General features: G+C 46.1%; 1 protein-coding gene across 5 annotated transcripts in view; it reads right to left on the bottom strand.

Moving 5' to 3' along the window:
- MITF (melanogenesis associated transcription factor) overlaps positions 1-21694 on the bottom strand; it is a 96299-nt gene that overhangs the window by 4816 nt on the left and 69789 nt on the right. For 2 of the 5 annotated variants that reach the window (XM_006093765.3, XM_006093768.3), the window contains exons 6-9: positions 15604-15721; positions 13323-13397; positions 7550-7625; positions 4388-4535 (exon numbers count right to left, since the gene is read on the bottom strand). In XM_006093765.3, the coding sequence (XP_006093827.1) occupies positions 4388-4535; positions 7550-7625; positions 13323-13397; positions 15604-15721 (417 nt within the window). Of the gene's footprint in view, positions 1-4387; positions 4569-7549; positions 7626-13322; positions 13398-15603; positions 15722-21694 lie in introns of all 5 variants that reach the window. The other 3 variants (XM_006093766.3, XM_014460037.2, XM_023758112.1) reach the window with 2 other exon arrangements.

Genomic DNA, 21694 nt, shown 5'->3' with positions numbered 1-21694 from the left:
CTGAGGACTGTGAGGAACTGAAGTCTCTGCTGCCTGCACTGCCTCGGGGCAGCCTCAACTGCCTGGGGACTCCAGCACTCATTTCAAAAGGCTCCTCCCTCTTCCTTCCTGAGTATCCCTGCACCCTCCCAAAATGAACCCTAGAGACCCCGACAGACTCCCCAGTGAGCGTTCTCCCTCCCCGTGCAGCGCCCTTCCATGTCTGTGAAGCAGTAAGAACAGGAGTAAGGCTGAGCGAGTCTTCTCGCCTCGTTGGAGAGGAGCGCGGCCCTGCAACAGACGAGGCCTCAGCCTCGGCTCACACGCCTAAGGATCTACCTTCCTAAGGATCTACCTTCCTAAGGATCTACCTTCCGGAAGAGTCGTGTTCAGTCTTCATTAAAGGCTGTTTGATCTACAAGACCTCTGGATGCAATACAAGTAAGAGCCGGAGCCTGATGTGTCCCAGCAGCACCTGCCTGCCCCTCCCCCACATCCCTCCAGAAACACATCTCCCAGCATCAGCTCAGAGCCTGGGCTGTGGGATAAAAGGTGGGTCCAATGCCATTCGGGCCTCATGCTTTCTTCTGTGAGACTTTGTGCGTGCGTCACTTAGAATGGAAATGGGAGGAAGCCCTGGCTGAGAGCGCCCACTCTTGTAAACCCATAGCAACGTGCTAATAAGAACAGCACCCCCACACAAGTAGTTTGTCTTTCAGAACAAATAATAAAGTTGGATTAAGAGAGTAAAACATCCTACTCTATCTTCTGTTACTTAATTTAAAATATTTATCAGCTGACTAAAGCCTTAGTTAGATTTCTAAATAATGCAATGCCTCTCATCCAAGTGCAGGCTTGGGCCTGCAGAGCTGTCCTGACTGGTCACGCTTCCGGGACATGCCGAGCTTGAGGGCTGCCTCACTATCACGCAGGAAACCCTGAGATGCTCCCCCTGGGGATTTTCCAATTCACTATTTTACGATACTTGTATTTCACACAAAAAGACATATTTGGGGCCTTAAAACAAAACCCTTGACTCTCTTTCAAAACAATTACTATCCTATATAATACCATTAGCATAATATGCTAATGATATGCTAAGGCTGCTCAACACTCCCTATGACGTGCACTGACCACCAGGGGGAAGACGCTCCGACTAGTAGGTTAGCTTGCTGCTGGGGTCCGGCCAACCGGGACTGAGCGAGACAGGCCGAACACACCCTGGAGCCCTCGCACAGTCCCTCCCGGCTGGCCAACCTCCTACGTCCCTCCCCGGCCCTGATCATGCACTGGTGGGGTCCCTCAGCCTGGCCTGCGCCCTCTCGCAACCCAGGACCCAATTTCGGCCCAATCCCGCAGGCCAGGCTGAGGGACTGCACTGGTGCACGAATTTGTGCACCGGGCCTGTAGTATCTTAATATTTGTATGAGAACCAGCACATTAGTACAAGCTGCTTTTATAAACTGGTAGCCTAGATTCAACAGATCCAAGACCTACAGCTCCTCAGCGAAGAACGGGACATGGGACCAACAGCAAAAGCCGAATAAAGGGAGAAAGGGAGGAGACATTTACATTCCAGCTGACCTCTCCTTCCCTGCTGAGGTTCTAAAATGGGCCCCAGAGCACAGCTGTCCTCACCTCTCTGCCCCATGGCTGGAGTCCTGGCACCCACAAGCTGTGCCACCACAAGTGTCACGGGTGGTGTGGGCATGGAAAAGATCGAGAGCACCGTTATCAGTGAACTACTCAGCTACATAATTCCATGTCTGGGACTCCCAGCACTATGGCAGACAACTGGTCACTAAAGTGCTGCATTTTGCACTGTCATTCCATGAATGGTTGCCTTGAAAACCTGAAACGTAGCCACTGCTGATGGCAAAATCTGGTAAGAGGTGGGTTCATCTACTCAAGAAGAAGGCACAGTGACTCCTACTGGTGGGCCGTGTTCAGTTGGCCAGGACATTAAAAATACTCTTGCAAACTCCTGCAGTCATTAGCAGCCTCAGTTTCTCTTTCTCTTTTTCAAGGCAGTTTCAGAGGAAAGTGTGTTCACATTTGGTGCCAGAGGCCCGTGCCTGAGAGAAGGCCTGGCTGACACCAAGGGACCCTGCTCACTCTGCACTGTACACACACTCCCTGAATAAAATGACAGGTGGATCCTATGGACCCGTAAAATTAGTATTTCTCCCGCTAAGAAAATATAGTGTAAACTAAAGATACACCTGGCATAAGTTCACTCTCTGTCCTACTTCTTACATTTATGTTTTGATGATAAGATCCTCTGGGCATCCCCAAGTTCCCTATTAACATGGGCTCTGATTATGGACTAACACCCCCCCGCCCCAATACTAAGGCATCTTTGTATTTAACAACTACAGTCAGTTCTCATCATTCGCAGGAATCACCGCTATGAACTGGATGTACGTGCTCCCCAAATTCCTACACAGAAACTGATGTCCCTGGGAGATAGTATTTGGAGACAGAGCTTTGGGAGGCGCTTATGTCATGAGAGTGGAGCCCTCCTGGGTGAGACCTGTGTCCTTATAAAAATACCCCCAAGAGCGCCCTCACCCCTTCCCCCACGTAGGACTCAGGCAAGGAGGCGCTGTCTCTGAATGAAGGAGCGAGCCCTCCTCACCCTCAGAACCAGCTGGTGCCTTGGGAACTGTGAGACAATGTCTGCAGGGTAAGCCGCTGGCTGAGGCAACTCTGTCAGCCGCACTAGCGGACAGTCGGCTGCAGCTAGTGTGGCTGGGGACACAGCTAGTGCCTGCGGGCCTCTGGCCACACTCCGTCACAGAGCCGTGCTTCCTTATCTAATACTAGAGGCCCGGTGCAAAAAAATTTGAGCACTTGGGGGGGTCCCTCAGCCTGGCCTCTGCCCTCTCTCAGTCTGGGACCCCTTGGGGGATGTCCACTTGCCAGCAGGGAGCAGGCCTAAGCTGCAGTCGGACATCCTTAGTGCTGCTGAGGAGGCGGGAGAGGCTCCCGCCACCACCGCTGTGATGGCAGCCATCAGCCTGGCTTGTGGCTGAGCAGAGCTCCCCCTGTGGGAGTGCACTGACCATCAGGGGGCAGCTCCTGCATTGAGCATTTGCCCCCTGGTGGTCAGTGTGTGTCATAGTGACCAGTCATTCTCAGTGGTTCTGCTGTTAGGGTCAATTTGCATGTTACCCTTTTATTATATAGGATAGAGGCCTGGTGCACGGGTGGGGGCCGGCTGGTTTGCCCTGAAGGGTGTCCTGGATCAGGGTGGGGGTCCCGCTGGGGTGCCTGGCTAACCTGGGTGAGGGGCTGAGGGCCGTTTTCAGGCTGGCCACACCCCCTTCAGGGTGGGGGTCTCCACTGGGGTGCCTTGCCAACCTGGGTGAGGGGCTGATGGCTGTTTGCAGTCTGGCCAAGCCCCCCAGCGGGGACCCTCACCCCATGGGGGTTTGGCCAGCCGGGGTGAGGGACTGAGGGCTGTTTTCAGGCTGGCCATAGCCCCTTCAGGGTGGAGGGGTCCCTGCTGGGGTGCCTGGCCAGCCTGGGTGAGTGGCTGAGGGCCGTTTTCTGGCTGCCCACAGCCCCTTCAGGGTGGGGGGGCCCTACTGGGATGCCTGGCCAGCCTGGCTGAGGGGCTGATGGCCGTTTTCAGGCTGGCCACGACCCCAGGCTGGAAGCAGGTATCTGGGATTTATTTATCTTCTATAATTGAAACTTTGTAGCCTTGAGCAGAGCTCAGGGCCGGCAGGGCAGGCGGGAAGCTTGGCTTCCTCCATTGCCGGGGGCAACCTAAGCCTCCTGCTCGCTCCAGCTTCGTGGCCGCCACCATCTTAGTTGGGTTAATTTGCATATTTGCTGGTGGGCGTGGCTTGTGGGTGTAGCAGAGGTACGGTCAATTTGCATGTTTCTCTTTTATTAGATTAGATGTAATGTTGATTCATTGGCACTGAACTCAGCCAACAGCACTGCAACTTATGTTTGAAGTCAACTTAGCTCCATCAGACACATCGCAGCCTTCAGTGCTTGGGAAACTAGTCAACACTTTGGTATGATGCTTACAGGCCACTGTAAACAGCAAAATCACCCACAAAACCCACAAAAATATGAAAAACCTGGCACTAACCAGACTGCAAAAAGGACACTGGGTCACAGGAGGAGCTGAGAGCAGAAGGCGGAGCCTCGCCATGCTCCCCCTGCGTGGAAGACGTCCCGGGCAACTCCAGTCTGTGGCTCTGCACATTCTGAGAATGACCAAAAGGTGCCACAAATGTTGCTTTGGGTTACAAATAAATTGATATAAGTGGCAGATTCAAATAGGGAATCCACAAATAATGAGGATCACGTGAGTCAACTCCCGGGGGGGCTCCCTGCACCCTTTCTTCTCCCCTGTGAAGTCAGGAGCGCAGGCTGCAGCCGGCCGTACCTGAATGCGCAGCAGCAGGTGCCGGTTGGCGTGCTCCAGCTTCTTCTGCCGCATCTCCAGCTCTTTTGCCCGCTGCTGCTCCCGCTGCAGCTTCCGAATGTAGTCCACGGACGCTTTTAAAATGGTGCCCTTGTTCCAGCGCATGTCCCTGATGAAATGCAAGGAGACAGACTCTGTATGACTTGAGGGTCAACAAAAATGCAACAGTCAGAGCAGTTTCCAAAGATGCGCTAATGAGTGCAGGTTGGTATAGCTACCAGTCGCCATCCCCTCTCCCCCCACGTACCCCGAGGAGCACCCTGGCACGGGCTAGCCTGGGTCAGAGCTACAAGGTGGAGTCAGGACCTAAAAACTTAGGTCTGTTGGTTGTAAAGTCAATATTCTTAACATTGTATGAAATAGCTACAGCTTTCTAGGACTATAACATTAACTCAGAGAATAAGCTGTGGCAAAAACATCCCATGATGCCTCACTACCTGACTGTGTGAGGCACACAGGTGGCATCCTTGAACTGCATCATGGTTTCCATGGACAGGTTACCTACTTCTCTCTGTCTTTATTTCCTCTTTGTAAACCGTGATATTGCCCTCGCAGGAGCAGCCTCATGGGATGTTATTGGAATCAAAGGGGGCACTTTATATAAAAATGCTGTGAAAAGCTGAGGGTGCAGTTCTAATGTGTGAGGGGCTCCATGTACTCACTCGATGGCTCTTTAAATAGCATTCACTAGGTGCCAGGTGCTTTCCCAAGAATTGTACATCTCATTTAGTCATCACAACTCCATTTGACAGACTGGGAAATTCAGGCACAGAAAGGTCCAATAATTTTCCCAAGGCCACACAGCTGGGAAGTGGCAGACCAGGAAGCCTAGACTGCCTGGCTTCGGACGCAGGCTCTACACCACTGTGCCATTCTTCCTCGTGTGTAACTGAGTCCTCAAAACCACGAGGCTAGGCAGGGATACTCTGATCGCCCCTTCTTAACAGCTGAGGATGAAGCCCGAGAGCTCCAGCCAGCACAGACGTCTAGGAAGGCACCGGCTGGGAATTCAAACCCAGCACCTGCGGTCCACGCCCTCAGTCTGTGATCACCACAGCGCTAATGTACTCACATGTGAAACAAATAGAAACACCACTTGGAACACTCCAGATCAATGACTAAGAATGAAATTATAATTAGGTAAGTAATATTTCTATAGCACTTTAATCTGAGCCCTTTTATAGACAATATTCATGATGATAATGACGATAGTGATGAAAACAAAAATACTTTTAATGTATGAAAAACCTCCAAAGCTTTACAGCTGCTCCAAGTGGATCAGAAGTATCAGGTGGCTGTGTGCATGGAGGGCGGTTAACACAAGTCACCAAGTCACTGATCCTCACATGGGTCAGATAAAGAACCAAACAGAGTTCTCCCATGAGAGGCAGCGCTCAGGCCCCTGAGAGTTCCTGGGGGCGGATCCCCAGGGTCTGAACACCAAAGATGGCAGCAGGGAGGTGTCCTGGGATTGAGCCAACTGGCTAATTTCAGTGCTAATATCCAAGGAAGAGAAACTTTAGCAGCCAGAGAGAAAGGCAACTATACTGAAACATACCTTGCTGAGGCCAGCAAGGTGAGGACAAGTTGCTGAAACATGCACACAGCCACTTCATCTTTAAGAAGTGACTATTTCAACCAGTTGTCTTGGGTTTTACTTCCTTGTGAGACCCAACCAATTAATTATGCTTCTGGGCTTAAAAGAAGGGTTTTTAAACTTTTCTGTCTTAATGAGAAAGACCCACTCTCACACAGAAGTGTACATAAATCTCTACTATGTAAATCAACAAGAGCAGGTGTGCTGAGGGCAGGCGAGGGCGTGGGGCCGAGACCCTGGTCAGCTGGACTGTCTCCTCAGTCGCCCAGGGTCGGCTCCCAGGCACGGAAACCCTACAGATGACTGTCCATTTTATCTTAAAACAATGCCTACACATTCAGATCATTATCAGTCCAGATTGTCAACATAAGTAACGGAATACAAAGGAGAAAGGAGACAGGCAGGGGAGGCTCTCACTCCCGCCCAGAACTTCATCCTCTGGTAAAGAGATTCCCATGCTAGTCTAAAGGTGAGAGCTGATGAAGAACAGGAAAGGGGGGATCCATTCTCAGCTATCATGCCACACTGAGGACAGGAAATGAAGGTCACAGCTCCCTCATGGGATAAATGTGTGAAGCAGAGCTGAGGACTCGAATGTTCTGAGTTTCAAAATGGTTTTCCTTGAGAAACCTGGAAAGTAAAATGTGGATGATGGAGACTGTGCTTGAACACTCATTCATCAGAGCCACCTTACAATAGTCTTACTTTATTTCCTCACAAATACCCCGGCAATAATGTGAACAGCAAACTTAATCAGCCGTGCATGAATAACGGCTGACTTCATCTTCACATTTTATTAGATAGCTAAAAGGTCATATTCACAGGCTAATTTCATTGAATGCCTGTGGGAGCCATTAAAATGTGTACATCCTCGAGCCCCTCACTTCAAATGGGCGGATGTCTAATGGATAGAAACTGTATGTGTTGTCCTGTTTGCTGCTGTTGCCAGCAGGAAAGAGATCTTTACCACTGTGATCCCCCAAGCAGTGGGCGGGAAGAAAGAGCTGAAATCCCAGGAGCTAACCTATACTTAGGAGAAGATTAAAACGTACTCTTTTTTTCTAGAAGGGAAAAACATACAAAGAACACGAACGTTTAAGAAACACACAATTGAGCAAAATTGTTAAACGTGAAGTCTGCAATATCAGCTCTCAGTGCCTACAGATGCTGTTGGAGATGAAGAGCAGCCAGCAATACCTTGCTTCAGCACGTGCTGAAATCGCTGTCCTGCAGAAACTGGTAAATTAATTTTGTTTAGCCTCTCAGTGTTTGTTTGCCAAGGATTCTCCTCACACCCAGAGCTACCTCATGTCCAATCACCCTGTTGTCCAATTCGGTGCACTTCCCTCAGCATCTTAGTTTGATAAGACTATTAAAAGCAAGATGGATGGAGTATTTAGGATGAAACCCAAGGAAAGGGGGACTTCTTTACATTGGTTTTCATAATGGTGCAGTTTTTGCAACATAGAAAAAAACATTAAGGTACAAAAACTATACGATGCAGATGAACATGCAATTGTACTCACGGATCATTGGACTTGGGAATCAAAGTACCTAGTTCTTTAATGCGGTCATTTATGTTAAATCTTCTTCTTCGTTCAACTTCAAGAAAAGAGCACAGGAAGGACTATTAGCAACAGCGTCACAGTGGCATGAACGTATCTCATTAACGACATGCGTGTATCAACCTTATGGCTCAGGACCACGAAACCTCACCCTGTATTTCCGTGTTTCCATGGTTTTGGTACTAAAGTTAAAATAGTTTTTCCAATGAGCTACCTTTTATCATTAAGTAAGCCCTGAGATATACAGTTTCTCATTTGATCCCGTCACAACCCTGCAGTTGGAGTTACTATACTCCATTACAAACAAGAAAACTGCCCTGGACACATTAGGGAGGTGAGGACACAGCAGGAAGTGGGGAGGGCCAGGACCCCACCCTGGCTGCAGACCAGGCCAGACTTTCTGCAAAGGGCCCCTGCGGATTTCAGCTCCGCTGGCTGAGCGGCCAGAACTGAGGCCATGATGCAGGTACTTACACAACAGGAGATAAAACAGATTTCCACAACTTATTTATTGACCAAAGTCAAATGTGATCATGTTAACCAGGTAGACGTGTTTGCAGTGCAAGTCTGCTAATAACAAGCACTGGATGCCAAAACTTGGATTTTACATAACTTTTACATAGCCCAAAATATCATTCTTATTTTGATTTTTTTAAAACTCTTTAAAAATGTAAAACACTTTCTTTGCCCACAGGCCACACAAAAACTCCTGCTCTGGCCCAGTGCTTCCCAATAGGAACATAATGTAAGTCATAGATGAAATTTTAAATTTCTAGCAGCCACATTAAAAAAGTACAAAAAGGTGAAATTAACTTTAATATTTTAATAAACCAATATATTCAGATTATCATTTAAACATGTAATTAGTATAAAAATTTATAAATTCGATATTTACATTCTCTCCTTTGTACTAAGTATTGTACTCGTACAGCACATGACCGCTTCAATGAGCCACATCCCACGTGCTCACCAGGCCATGTGACGTGTGGCTGTGGTCTGGATAACCCACCAGAAGTTACGTCCAGCACCTTTACCCTACATCACCCGCCCAACAGCATTCCCATTCATAAATCTAGTTGTATGTTCTTCTTAGGGGAGGGTGAAGTAGCAAAGCATATGTGTTAATAAATGTTTTTAATTTATTAATTCCAAATAACTTAAGGTCTAATAAATTGAATTAAAGATGTTAACTTTTTACTTTAAATATATAATAACCTAATACATATTTATTATTATTAGACTATTTTGTATAACTTAGTACATATTCATATTTGATTCACTTGAATAAAAAATATTGTTCACTACTTCCCAAAATATGTTGCATTTTTAAGCTGAGTGATGATCTCTATCATTAAATCAATTGTATATATCACTGTCTATCACTAAGCTTTTATAAAAATAGAATAGGTGATGCAATGGTTCTGAATGAGGAGCTTTTGCACCTCTGATCAGCTTAGCTGACCTCCTCTGGCAACGTTCCTTACTTTTCCCAAGCATATAATAATCATAACAATTCAAACAATACTGAAATACGTAGAGTGAAATAAAAGCCTCCTATGACCCAGCTACAACTGCTGTTACGTGTCTTCTATGTCCCTGGCGATTATAACCTCTGAAAACACACACACGGGCCTCCGGCCACAGTTCTGGGCCTCTTTAGGTCCACATTCACTTCTTCATGACCTGGTGCCGCCTCCTGGTCTGAATGCCACACACAAGCTGAGGCTCCACAGTTACACATCCAGCCTGGCATCTTCTGGAACTCCAGACTCGCACGTCCACCCCCTTGCCTCCCTGGGGAGCTCTAGGGACAGCCCGCACTCTGCCCAGGTTCCCCCTCACTTTGCAGAACTCAGTCCTGGAATCAATACTGCACCTCTGTCGTCTCATATCCCACAGCTGCTCCAGCATCAAATCTGTTGGCTCTATCCTCACAGTATTTCTAGAACAGTCCATGCAGCTTCACGGCTACTGACAGAAGCCACCGTCTCCTGCCTGGATTCCTGCAACCCAACTACCTGGTCTCTGTGCTCCACCTAGGCCCAGCGTTCCCCACCCCCTTTGGTCCACCCAGAATATCCCAGAGGGGGGCGGGGAGGGGTCCTGTGCAAAGTAAGGCAGAGCACGGCTGTCCTTTGCTGAAAACCCTCCATCACTCCCCATCTCACCTCGACAAAAGCCGTGTCCTCAAGGCATCCCACAAGTACTGGCGGCCTCCATCCCTCCCGCCTCGTTTCTACCCTCTCCCACTCCAACCATATCTTTACCATTACTCATCTGTGTCCCCCTTCAGCCCGTAAACTTCTTGCTATTCCTCAACCACTCTGGGACTCCACCCCCACTTGGAGCTTCATAGTGGTGTCCCCCCTGCCTGGAGCACTCGTCCCAAGTACTGCATCTGAGAGGCTCTGCCCTCACCTCCCTCAGGGAGTGACTCACACTGTCCTGGGAGCCCACCCTGGCCACCCTATTTAAAACCAACCACCACTCCATCCTGACACTCTAACTGCTTGGTTGCACTTTGTCTCCTCATAAAACTTCCTGCCATCCGACATCCACATCATTCATTCATAGATTCATTTACATGACTTTCTACCATCTAATGTCTGTGTATTTTCTGTATGCATGTATATATTTTCATTGAGGCATTCAAAACACCCATATGAGCCTGGAACACAGTAGGCCCTCAGTAACTATGTATTAAATAAAGAATGATGCAGTTACAGTAGATAATGTTAAAAATAATTCTGCATCTATGGTTTCTCACTCAATAGCATATTGTTGACATCTATTACTGTCAACATTTAGATGTACTACATTTTATTTTTAATTCAATGCCTTCCCTCCCGAACTTTTTAAAATTATACAAGTGGTATAAGCTTATATAAACTTGCAAAACATACAAAAGTGTATAAAGGAAAAAGTAAAAACCACCTTTTACACCATCAAACACCTGTATTTCTTGTCAAGGATGAGGGTGACTACCAGAACCTCTCGCCATGCACCCATAAACACACACAGGTGCACATAGTAGGTGCTTTGTATCTAACGAGACACTGCACGCATTGTTCTGCTTTGTACTCAGCAATGTATGGTAGACCGTCTGAGTCAGGTGGACCAGACCACCCCATTCTTCTAAGCGACACTGAGAATCCCCGCATGGAGGCACCATAATTTTCTTAGAAATTCTCTACTGATGACTATTTACAGTCCAGCGGTTCTCAACCTGTGGGTTACAACCCTTTCACAGGGGTCGCCTAAGACCATCGGAAAACACATATATAATTACATACTGTTTTTGTGATTAATCACTATGCTTTAATTATGTTCAATTTGTAACAATGAAATTGGGGGTCACCACAACATGAGGAACTGTATTAAAGGGTCGCGGCATTAGGAAGGTTGAGAACCACTGACACTGTTTCCAAGTTCTCCCTCTTTTTCAATGTATAAGAAGTGTTTTTGCCAGGATTTGCATGAACATTTCATTCCTATCATAATGCTGTATGTTGAACACACCACCTTGATGTATTGGTTTTCTCATCTATTCTGCCGGCCCCTGACTTGAATCTAAGCACATAGGACGGGAAACCTGTTTGTAGAAAGTGCCTCCCATGTAGCAGGGGCTCAATAAACAGAGTGGAGAAATGGGTGTGTTCTTTTGCACATGTTGGCAATATTCTCACAAGATAAAATGCGTAGAAGAGAAAGAGCTATGCCAAAGGGCAATCTAACCTTGAGTGTTAATTTCTAATGGTTAGATGCGATTTTAGGATTGTTTTATAGCCCTCAGAATTTGAGCTAACCATGCTTGCACTTTGACAACTATGAACTTGAGAGATTAGATGAATATTGTTTTTGACAAGTTTTGGATAATGCCTAATTATCTTACTTACAAGGCATTTGAAAAGGAGAAATATCTAAGAGTAAAATTACTTGGAAGCCAGAGGAGACCTAATATTAACTCACATCTTTTGGGTAAGAGATGAGGGAAGCTTCCCATCACTGGATGGGACTGGCCAGGGCAATACCCACTTAGAAAGACCGCCCCTGGGGACCCAGCAATTCCATCTCTCAGCTCCTAACCTGGAGCAACAAGCTCCCCTGCACATGAACCTGAGGATCCATATGACTGTGATTACATTTAGCTGTAGAAATCGTCCCTCTCTCTCTACCCTCAGAGACCTAGCCTTTCCCCCGGCAATCAGCAACCCCGAGGCAGCAGAAGACAGGAGCTGGGCCTGAGGAATGGACCTCTGCAGGAGAGAGAACATCCTGATGGGCTGTGTCAGCTCCCGAGCCCTGAGGTGGAAAGGCCCCCTGGCTACTTTCCCATGAAACAGACAGAGCTGCAACTCAGACACTGATTCCCCAGCTCTCCCCTGCCCCGGCAGCTCCCAGTACAACTCGGAACCCCCAACCCACAGTGCCCTGTGCTTTATCCTATAGAATCTGTAATGCACGCGCCACGCTACCGGGAGTCCGGGCTCTGAGCACGAGCTGCCCGCTCTCCTGGGTGGCATCATTCATGATAAAACAGCCAGTCTCCCCCCAGTTCTCAGGACTTAGGGTGTGGCTCTGCCAGCACCCGGCTGGGGGTTAGCAGTGGGGAACACAGGTTCCTTCTGTTTGGTAACAAACAGAGAGGCACATGCACAGATGTCCACCTGGCACTGTTTACAACAGGACACACTGCAAACAGCCCTAGCAGCAGGTGGCCATGCTATGGAATACTTAGCAACAGTCTTTAAAGGCAATGGCTCAGTTATTAACAGTGGAAGTCTTCAGGACATGCTGCTGAGGAAAACAGCAAGCAGCAGAGTGTGGACAAGACGACAGCGTCTGTGTTTCCTCATCATAGAGCAGTGCTTTCTATTCTGGGTGTTTCTTAAAGACAAGGAAAGAGGCCGAGAAGACCAACAGCAAATTGAGAAGAGGAAAGATTATCCCAACGATCGCAGGAGAACTCTGGCCTTATTCTCTCATTTCTATAAGGACAGAGCATCATATGTAACTTATATTCTTAAACATCAATGTAGGGAAGAGCGCAGGAGGCCACAGGATGAGACACTGACTCACACGCACACTGTTTCCTGCCTCCAAGCCCAGTCCTTTTGGTTTTTTTACCGTGCAGCCTCTTTTACTTGTTTATGAAACACAAATCTTACGTTTTTATAGGAACAGCTTAAACATTTGATCAAGAGTAAATTAAACACAGACAAATAATTTTAAATGTTAAAATATTTTTACGTCACAGGTAAAGTCAGAAATTTGGAAGGCTACCTCACCCACAGATAGATTACCCCCCAGATGATTCTTTTTTTTCTTTCAAATCTCACTGGAGAAGGTGCTCCCATAACCCTGTATTGTTAATAAGTTCCAGTGTGAGCAACACTTATAATTGGGTAGTTGGGGATCAAGTGTCTCTCACTCACACACATACAAAACCAATACTATAAACAAGGAAAATAGTCTTTAGGGTACTGGAAAAATTTCAATTTGATCTGAGATAAAATCTGGGGAAAATATATACCTGGTTTCTCTGAAAAATAGTTTCTGCCATAAAATATACCTTTAATATCATAGAAGTCAATTTCCCTCTAAAATTTCTGGGAAAAAACTTGATAAAAAGTGAACATCAATTCCAACATCCAATATGACAAACATCAGTTCCAACATCCAATCTGACAAACATCAGTTCCAACATCCACTATGACAAACAAAACCAACTTACTCAGGTTGTGATTGTCCTTTTTTTGTCTCTCTTTAGCCAACGCTCTCGCTTCCGACTCTGTGGGGAAAATACACGCTGTGCACGTGAATGAAGTAATTAGAAACTGGAACTGGTCAAGGCACACGACAATGTGAATACAGAACAGCCCCTTTTTCCAGTAGGCAAACTCATCTGACCTGACTCTAAACAATACTAAAAAGTCTGCATTTTTTTCAGTTGAAATATATATCAAAGAAATGCAAACCCGTGGCTTCTACAAAATGGTGAGAGACCAGTCGCCGGGTCACAGCGCAGGGCGCACTGGGAACAGACAGGCGCAGAGGAGAAAAGCAGCAAGCGCTACAACCTAACATTCCTCCCTCAGGAGTCAGACCAGCTTTCCAGGCAACAGAACTTTGAAGTCTTTCTTTGATGCCTTTATAACACACGCCCTGAAAACTTCCAGCTGGAGAAGCACAGGTATGCACACGGAGTCGTTAGATGTATATCATTATATACATTTATATCCATAATTCACAAGCTGAATTAGTGCAACTGGGGAGGGCAGCCCCAATATTTCCAGGGTTTGTTCCTTACATGGAGGGGATAGGCAGCTGTTATTTATGCCCCTCCACCTCTGTATCTTAATTTGTTTTGTTTCCTTTTATTTCTGGGTTCCAGCTGGACCCCACAATTCTCTGCCTGCCAACTTCAACTCACCAGGTGTGGGCCAGCTCTGGTCAAGGCGCCCAGTGGGCTTCTGTGCATTTGTGCTGTGACCACGTCCCCCCACCCTGGCCCTGGGAGGAGGGTTCCCTCTCAAGGTTGGGTACTCATTAGTATTCATCCTTTTTTAGTAGTTCATTGCCTGTACACGGTTGAAGAATATTTTAAACCTCTGTTCAAATCACTGTACGGTTTCGTCCTCGTGTTTTCCCACCTAATACAGGTGGGAATACTGGTCTTAATAAAGACCATCCCTCCCCACCCCTTAGGTCAGATCGCTGACTCCTAAGCCTGCTTGCCTTTGGTGACATCATGCATGCTGCCCCTCTAGCACCCCAACTCCTGTCCATTGGCTCCCTTTCCTGGCATTTTACCCTGTCCTGTCTAGGTAAGTCACTTTTTTAGATGCAAGTGACTTTAGAAGTATACTATCCATTGTATCTGCTTTTTAAAAATTTAATACATTTATACCCTTTCACCCACTTCTTCCACTCCTCACCCCTGCCTTTGTGGTTTTCCTAGGTTTTTGAAGAAACAATCATATACATAATTCAAACTCTACTTCGGACTCAAGTAGTAAGAGTTTTAATCATGTTGCTCTAACTATATTTTATTATTTAATAAAGATCTTATTTAGCAATATTTACTAAAACCTCATGGTACTTTTCTTTCCTGTAGGGTACTTACTACTTGGTTGTCCTTTGATGGTTTCTAATGTATTAATTAATTAGTAATCTTTTTTAACCCAAATCAGTGATTTTTTAAAAAATGTTTTTCTCCTGCCACAATTTTCTGAAGTAGTTTTTAAAGATACCAATAGGACAGGGATTTTTTGCACCAAATCTATATTCCATATTCTCAGTCTGTTCACCCAAAACCACAGGATGCAAGGACCAAATAGAAACAGGGGGTGGGGTGAGGGCCATACAAGTCAGCATGGTAGAATGCCAGGCCCACATCCTCACGTTTTAACGGCCAAATGCCTTCCCTAAAGCATTAAGCAAAAGGGAGAAATAGGTAATTTCACACTTGCCTCAGAACAAACAATACCCATCACTCCATTCTGTAATTTATTTTTTACTCTATGTAATACGTCTTTTGCACTTAATACAGCAAAAATAATAGGAGGCATCTGAAGATGTAAGAAACATATGCTTCCCCATCCCAGCTGCGGGCTTAGGGTCTGTGGCAGGAAAATTCACATAGGGGCCCTCAGATGCCTCCAGGGGCTTGGCAAGTGACGAACACAGCAGACCGGGCAGAAGCATTTACAGTGCTGTCTGCTGCCCCCCCAACAGAGCGGCAGCAGTCACAGATACACGAGGGCTGCCGCAGAGCTGTGGTACAGGGAGCAAAGGCAGCCCGGACTCCCAGTATCTTAAGAAGTACCGGACACGAGGATTTTCAGGTAAAGTCCTCCATCTTAAAATATTGCTCTAAGTTTTACCAGCTGCATAGATTTTAAAAAGTATGTTTGTGAGTTGGAAACAGACTGGAGGTCACTATTTTGATTACTTTATGCATCAGAAAATTAACAGAAAATCCCTAGTAAGCAGCACATTTGCTAGGTGTTTACCTGTGAGCTCCCTTTTTATGTTGGGAAGGTTGGCTGGACAGGAGTTGCTGACGGTGAGGCCAGGGGGGGGCAGTCCTTGATTGCCATAAAGGTCAATCAGGTTTCCGGAGACAGGTAACTGGAGAGAGAAAAGCAATAACGGAAATAAATTGTTGAACGAGTCCTAAGTAATTCAGAAAAAACCCATGCCCTATATTAGACTTTATTTAAAATAAATGGTTTGATGTAAAAAGTCATTTTTTAAATTAGAAAACATGAGCTGTTTGCCTTTTCATTCACTCACAGGTGCCGTGTCTCCTTGGCTAGTTCCCCTTGCAAGAGGAAGGGACACAGACTCACCCACAAGCAGGACAGGCCCGGCTGGCAGAGGACGCCCGGCGCACAGCTCAGGGCCAGTGCGGGTGCTGGCTGTTGCTGTAAAACAGGGTTCTATATGGCATGCCTTTCTCACTCAGTCGGGATTTCAATTTTCTTCCTTCCCTTTCTTCCTCTTTCTCTTATTTTCTCTCTCTCTCTCTCTCTCTCTCTCTCTCTCTCTCTCATAAGGAAAAGCAATGAAAAGCATTTACTTATTGGAAAAGAAATGATTTCCTTATTGCTAATGAAAAGCTTTTTTCTTGAAACTGAAACCTTTCACAAAGCCACTAGAGGGAGCTCACAGACTTTAATAAAAGTAAAACATTGTACTTAAAAAAAAAAAGAGAGAAAAGGAAGTATTTAGCTTTCTTAAGATAGGTTAAAAGCAGTTTTCTCTAGCTCTGAATTGAATATTTTAAAGTAGTAAAAATATTTTCCCCCAACACTGGCGTCCTTTTGTTGTATATACATTTTCCTGTAACTAGTTCATGGGAGGAGCTTGATGGGCCCATTTTTGTAGACATAAGAGGTCCAAGACATTGTGCTTTTCCCACTCCCTGAGATAAAATTCTAAGGTTTAACTACAGGGATAGTTAAGTGAAACTTCCCATTTTCACCCAATTCAATTCCGGTAGCTACTACTACCTGGTGAGACATTGCCTCCCTCAGCCCTGCCCTTCCTTGATTACATACCTGAGCTGTAAACTTAGACAGCATTCAAACATGATTAAAAAGTTTAGTGACCAAGAGGTATTGAGTAGAATTGTACTGCATATTCTACCTTTCTTCTCTCAAATAGCCACTGACATACAGATGCAAATATCGCACAAAGTAAAGATAGAATCAAATGTGTTTCCCCTCATGGGCAGCCACCAGCCATCCATTCCTTTCATGGCTTCTAAACAAATACTCTGTGAACTAAACTCCAAGCTCAAGAGAGGGGGAGGGCCTGCACACAGTAAGATCCTTCCTAAGGGTAATGCGGCGCTAGCTCTGCTACGGTGGGTGGGGGATGAGACGCCACCAGCAGAGCAGGGCTCTCTCTTTTCTACTAGGCTGTTGCTCCTTTTTGAAGGACAACACCCCTATCCCATCCCTGAGGCATATAAACAATGCAATGGGATCATGTAAAAAGCTCCTGGACCACATTTCAAGGCCCTCTAAGAAAGTGATAAAAAGGTGACTGATTATTAGCTATCATTTCACAAAATTGTTTCATTTAATTAGGTCACCTTCTTAGGGTCAACCTTGCCTTGTGTGTGTTCAGTTTTATTCTTGTCCAGCTTAACACAGCAGAGCAAAAGGTACTCCAATGTCTCAATACCATAGAGTTGGAGTTGAAATTATAGAGCTGCTATGACATCTCGTCACTGTCTGGATTACAAAGACTCCTCCCAGCTTCCTGAAATTTCAAATTCAGGGAGAAGTACTGGGTACTATTAAACCAAGAAAATGACTCCAAAATTCATTTTGGAGCTAAATAACTATTAATAAGCTAAATAACTAAATAAGCTAAATAACTATTCCCGTAGCTCTGGAAATAAATCATATGTATCATGTTTTCAAATGTAACTTGTAAGCAAAACATGCAATTGTGTTATGATGATGATTGATAGGGATTTTAAAATCCTGTCACCAATTCATCTGGGGAGACACCTAACTGACAGCTTCTCCAGGACAAGGACATATTTCCTAACCATTTTCTAAAGGAAGATGGTCTGTGTACATAGATTTAAATTCAGAATCGCAGAAAGAGGGAGAGACAAGAGGGTGAAAGAATAAAAAACTGGGAACAAGACAGACAGACACAAGGAATGTGGGGTAGAAAATAGGACGAGAGCCACAGAGGCAGAGGGGACAAGGGATGGAAAAGCAAGTAGACAGGCTGGCGGGTGGGGAGACAGAGCCAGACTGGGGAGACCCAGCGAGGACGGGACTGGAGGCTGGAGCGGCATGAACTGGAAGTGACTCCGGGAGGGAGAGGACCTCAAATCTTCAGAGATGCCTCATCTTACCCACCAAGTCAGACAGCGTCACTTCCCATCAGAAAAACAGCATAGAACCCTCCTCCTGCTTTGGCGGCCTTTCCTATCCTCACAATTAGGAGCTGGCAACAGAACCCGGCAGCGTGTTTTGCTGGGGAAACTTGAATTCTGTGGGGGCTAGTCTGGCCCAGGCACAGAACTAGACAGGCTCTTGTGTGTTATATTACTGATTTTACAGGAGAAAAGCCACAGTTCTAGCTGCCTGCATGGTAGGAGGCCCATGTCCCACGTTCTTAGCAGCAGTGTGTGTGTGTGTGGGGGGGGGGGAGTCTCAACCTGCTGATGTTAATGAGAAGCTGCAGTGTTCAATTAATTTCCAAATGGCCCCAAACAATTCAAAGCCCAGAACAATTCAAAGTATGGACAGTCAAACTCACAAAGTAATGATGTGGCGACTACACCTGGCTTAGGAGTCAGAGACCAGTTCAAGCCTGCTTCGGGCATGACTTGCTTTGATACAGAAAACTGTGCGCCATGTTAATTGCCAACAATTGGCTGACCATTCATCAGCCTGCAGCACACATCTAAACACAGGAATCGGAGTGTGGGGCTGAGATGCTCACTCAGTAGCTCAAACCAATGATTTTCCCTCCAAGGGACATGTGTCAATGTCAAAGACATTGTTGGCTGTCACAACTGGGAGGGGGTGCTATTGACACCTATGGGTGGAGGCCAGGGGTGCTGCTACACATTGTGAAGTCCACAGGACGGCCCACAACCCAGGATCATCCACCTCACATGTTAACAGTGCCAAGGCCAAGAGGCCCTGCCCTAAATGGTGGCGTCTGCTCTTTGTATTAATGGCCGTCATTCGTTGAAGCTACTAAAAGGAAGGCTGAATAAAATGGTATGGCTTTCTAATTGAAAATTAGTCTCCTAGTCGTGCATATTTAAGAAAGGATGCTGTGGTTCCCCTTCTGGATTAGAAAAACTCCCCCATAAACACAGTGAACATCAAAATTAGCTCCAAGCTTTGGAGCTAAGGAAGTAGAGGCATCTTCCAATCCAGGGAGGGGTGTCTGCTGGACTGCCCAGCACCTTCACCTGGTGGACAAGACCTCACGTCCGGCACCGGGACAGCGGGGAGCACAGCCCCTCGGCAAACACGAAGGTGGACTCACCTGGGGGTGAGACCCAAACTTGGTCTGGATCGAGTTGTTCAATTTTCTGATCCACCAAAAATGATTACTTTTCCAAGTAAATGATCATTGTAAAATATTTCCCTCTGGATAGTTCCCTTCTCTGAGTATCAATTGGGCACTGTTATCACAGCAAACTGGGACTTCTATTCCTTGTTTCTGATGCCACAAGAGGCCCTTGTGCTCTCAGAAGAGTGGTTTCTGGACTCCAATTCCCTAAGGACAGTTTCCTCTCTGTGTTCCTTCCACTTTGTTTTTTTAATAACTTGAAACAAAGATTTCAAAGAATCAAATAAAAGGGAAAAATGCCTAACATGAAAAACACTGTTTAAACTTCACTGTGGAAAAAATTAAAATGTTAGTAAGTTGTAGTAGCTTTGTTATTTAATTTTGATAACCAAAACCCAAATTTATTAAAAATAAAGGCTTAACTAACATTTAGTGAGCGCATATCAGGGCCAGGGCTATTCAAATGTTTTTTTTTGCAGATGAATTCTTGATTCTACTGTTTAGATGCTGTTTTTATCCCCATTGTCTGAACTAGAAAAGTGAGGCAGAGAAATCAACTGGCTTGGGAGTATGTGTTGAGTGCAGAGGTGTGGCTCAGAGTCTGTGTTTTAAGCCTCTACAACACACTGTCTTAGCAAAATGCTGAAATAGTTTTCTTGTGGGAAGCCTCCATTGGGGCCACATGCCTTTTCCAGGGTGCGAATATAGAAGAGAAATGAACTCCAGGACAAAGTCAGTGACTTCTGAGGGTGGCGACTGGTTACTATTTCTCTCCCGGCTGGGAATCACTTCAACTCTGCCCAGTGGGGTGGGGGGGGGGTCCTATCTGGGAATTCTGCTGAGATGGCCTCCCCGCTCCTGACACCCTTCTCCATTCAAGGTCTGCCTGGCGCCCTGTCCAGCGGTGAGCCCCATTCTCAGAGGAGCACCCCCTCTCCTGCATCCAGAGGCCTCGCCCAGTGTGGGCTGGGTATTCGGCATTTAGTGAAGCTAAACCAACCTTCACTTCACTGCAGGAGCAATCAGACAATGAGGGAATATGATCCAATGTGGACAGACTGAGGAGACACATGGATTTAGTCTAAAGCAGAGAAGAAATGGGGTCATGACAACTGTCTCCAGAGGTGCTGTCACGGGACGAGTTCTCCGTGAGGTGAGCTGCGGCCCATGTCTGGGATTCCCAGAGACTCACTGTGAGGACCATCTGGGTAGCTAAGCATGAGGCTATTCTAACGTGCAGCTGGACATAGTCAGGTGCTCAATAAATACCACCTGAATAAAATACTATCACAATTATTTTATAGTGTAATAAATTACACTTGATAATTAAATATGTTGAATACAACTTGTGTCAATGCTAACTGCTATACATCCTTTATGGGATGACCATGTGAGGGAGACGCAATTACCAGCCCCATTTGACAGATGGGGAAATGCAGGGCTTCGGGAAGCCAAGTAATGTGCAAGGTCACTCGTTAAATGGCAGACTTAGGATTGGAACCCAGGCCTGATGGAAACCTCCAGCTCCTAGCCACTGTGCATCACTGCTTCCCTGTGAGCTACTGCATCTCCTTCCCTGGAGGCGTTGGAAGCTGGATTCTGATTTCCTGGCTGGGGACACAGAGGACATGCAAGAGAAGGTCAGTGCAAGAGAAGGGTAGCTCAGATGTCCTTTTGTCGAGAAAAACAAAAGCAATGATGATTTTTAAACTATATCAATTCTACAGTCCTCCTGAATGGGCCCAGATATCCACTAGACACTACTGGCAAAGGGACCACCTCACCACCAAAGTTCTTTTGGTATGACTGGGCATGGCTGATTAATGCGGCTGGGCATGGAAAACACTAGAAATATACCCCTGGCCTTGGGTATATTTATAAATTCCCGAGGGCAAGCTCACCTGGGCTTTTGCCTGCCGACAGGTGTGGTCTGCCTCACAGGAGGCACAAAGCTGGAAAGGGAAGGGGTCCCCGGAAGCCAACCGAGGGCTCAGAGAGGACAGCGCATTTGCATGGACACATCTGTCAGGACGGCAGAACGTTTAGTTCTTTCAAAATCAGGGGGTGAATTTAAATGGGAAGGGGTTGATAAAAACTAAAGATCCTAGAAGAGGCTTGAGATTTCAAGGGGTGTCCTCACCCATCCAGACATCAGGTAAATGAACTTGATGGAAAAGAAAAGAAAATGCTAACTATAAAAATGTAGCTTACTGGCAATGTAGGCGTAAATTATTACGTTATCATGCTCCCTGGCCAAGAGAACTTATTATAGGAATTTAGTTTGTAAAAATTCGTTTATTGTAGTAAAAACAAATCACATAAAATATACCATTTTAACCATTTTTAAGCATACAGTTCAGTGGCGTTAAGTATATTCACATTGTTGTGAAACATCTCCAGAGCTTTTTCGTCTTGCAAATCTGAAACTGCACCCCTCAACCAATGACTTCCCTTCACCCCTATGCAAGTTCGCGTGTATGCTAGTTATTGAGGACTATGATAGCGCGTGGCATTGCTCTCGTGGAAAGCGACAGGACTGGC

This window comes from Myotis lucifugus, unplaced genomic scaffold (genome assembly GCF_000147115.1).
Source record: "Myotis lucifugus unplaced genomic scaffold, Myoluc2.0 scaffold_123, whole genome shotgun sequence".
NCBI lineage: Eukaryota > Metazoa > Chordata > Mammalia > Chiroptera > Vespertilionidae > Myotis > Myotis lucifugus.
This window is presented reverse-complemented; position numbering and strand designations above follow the sequence as displayed.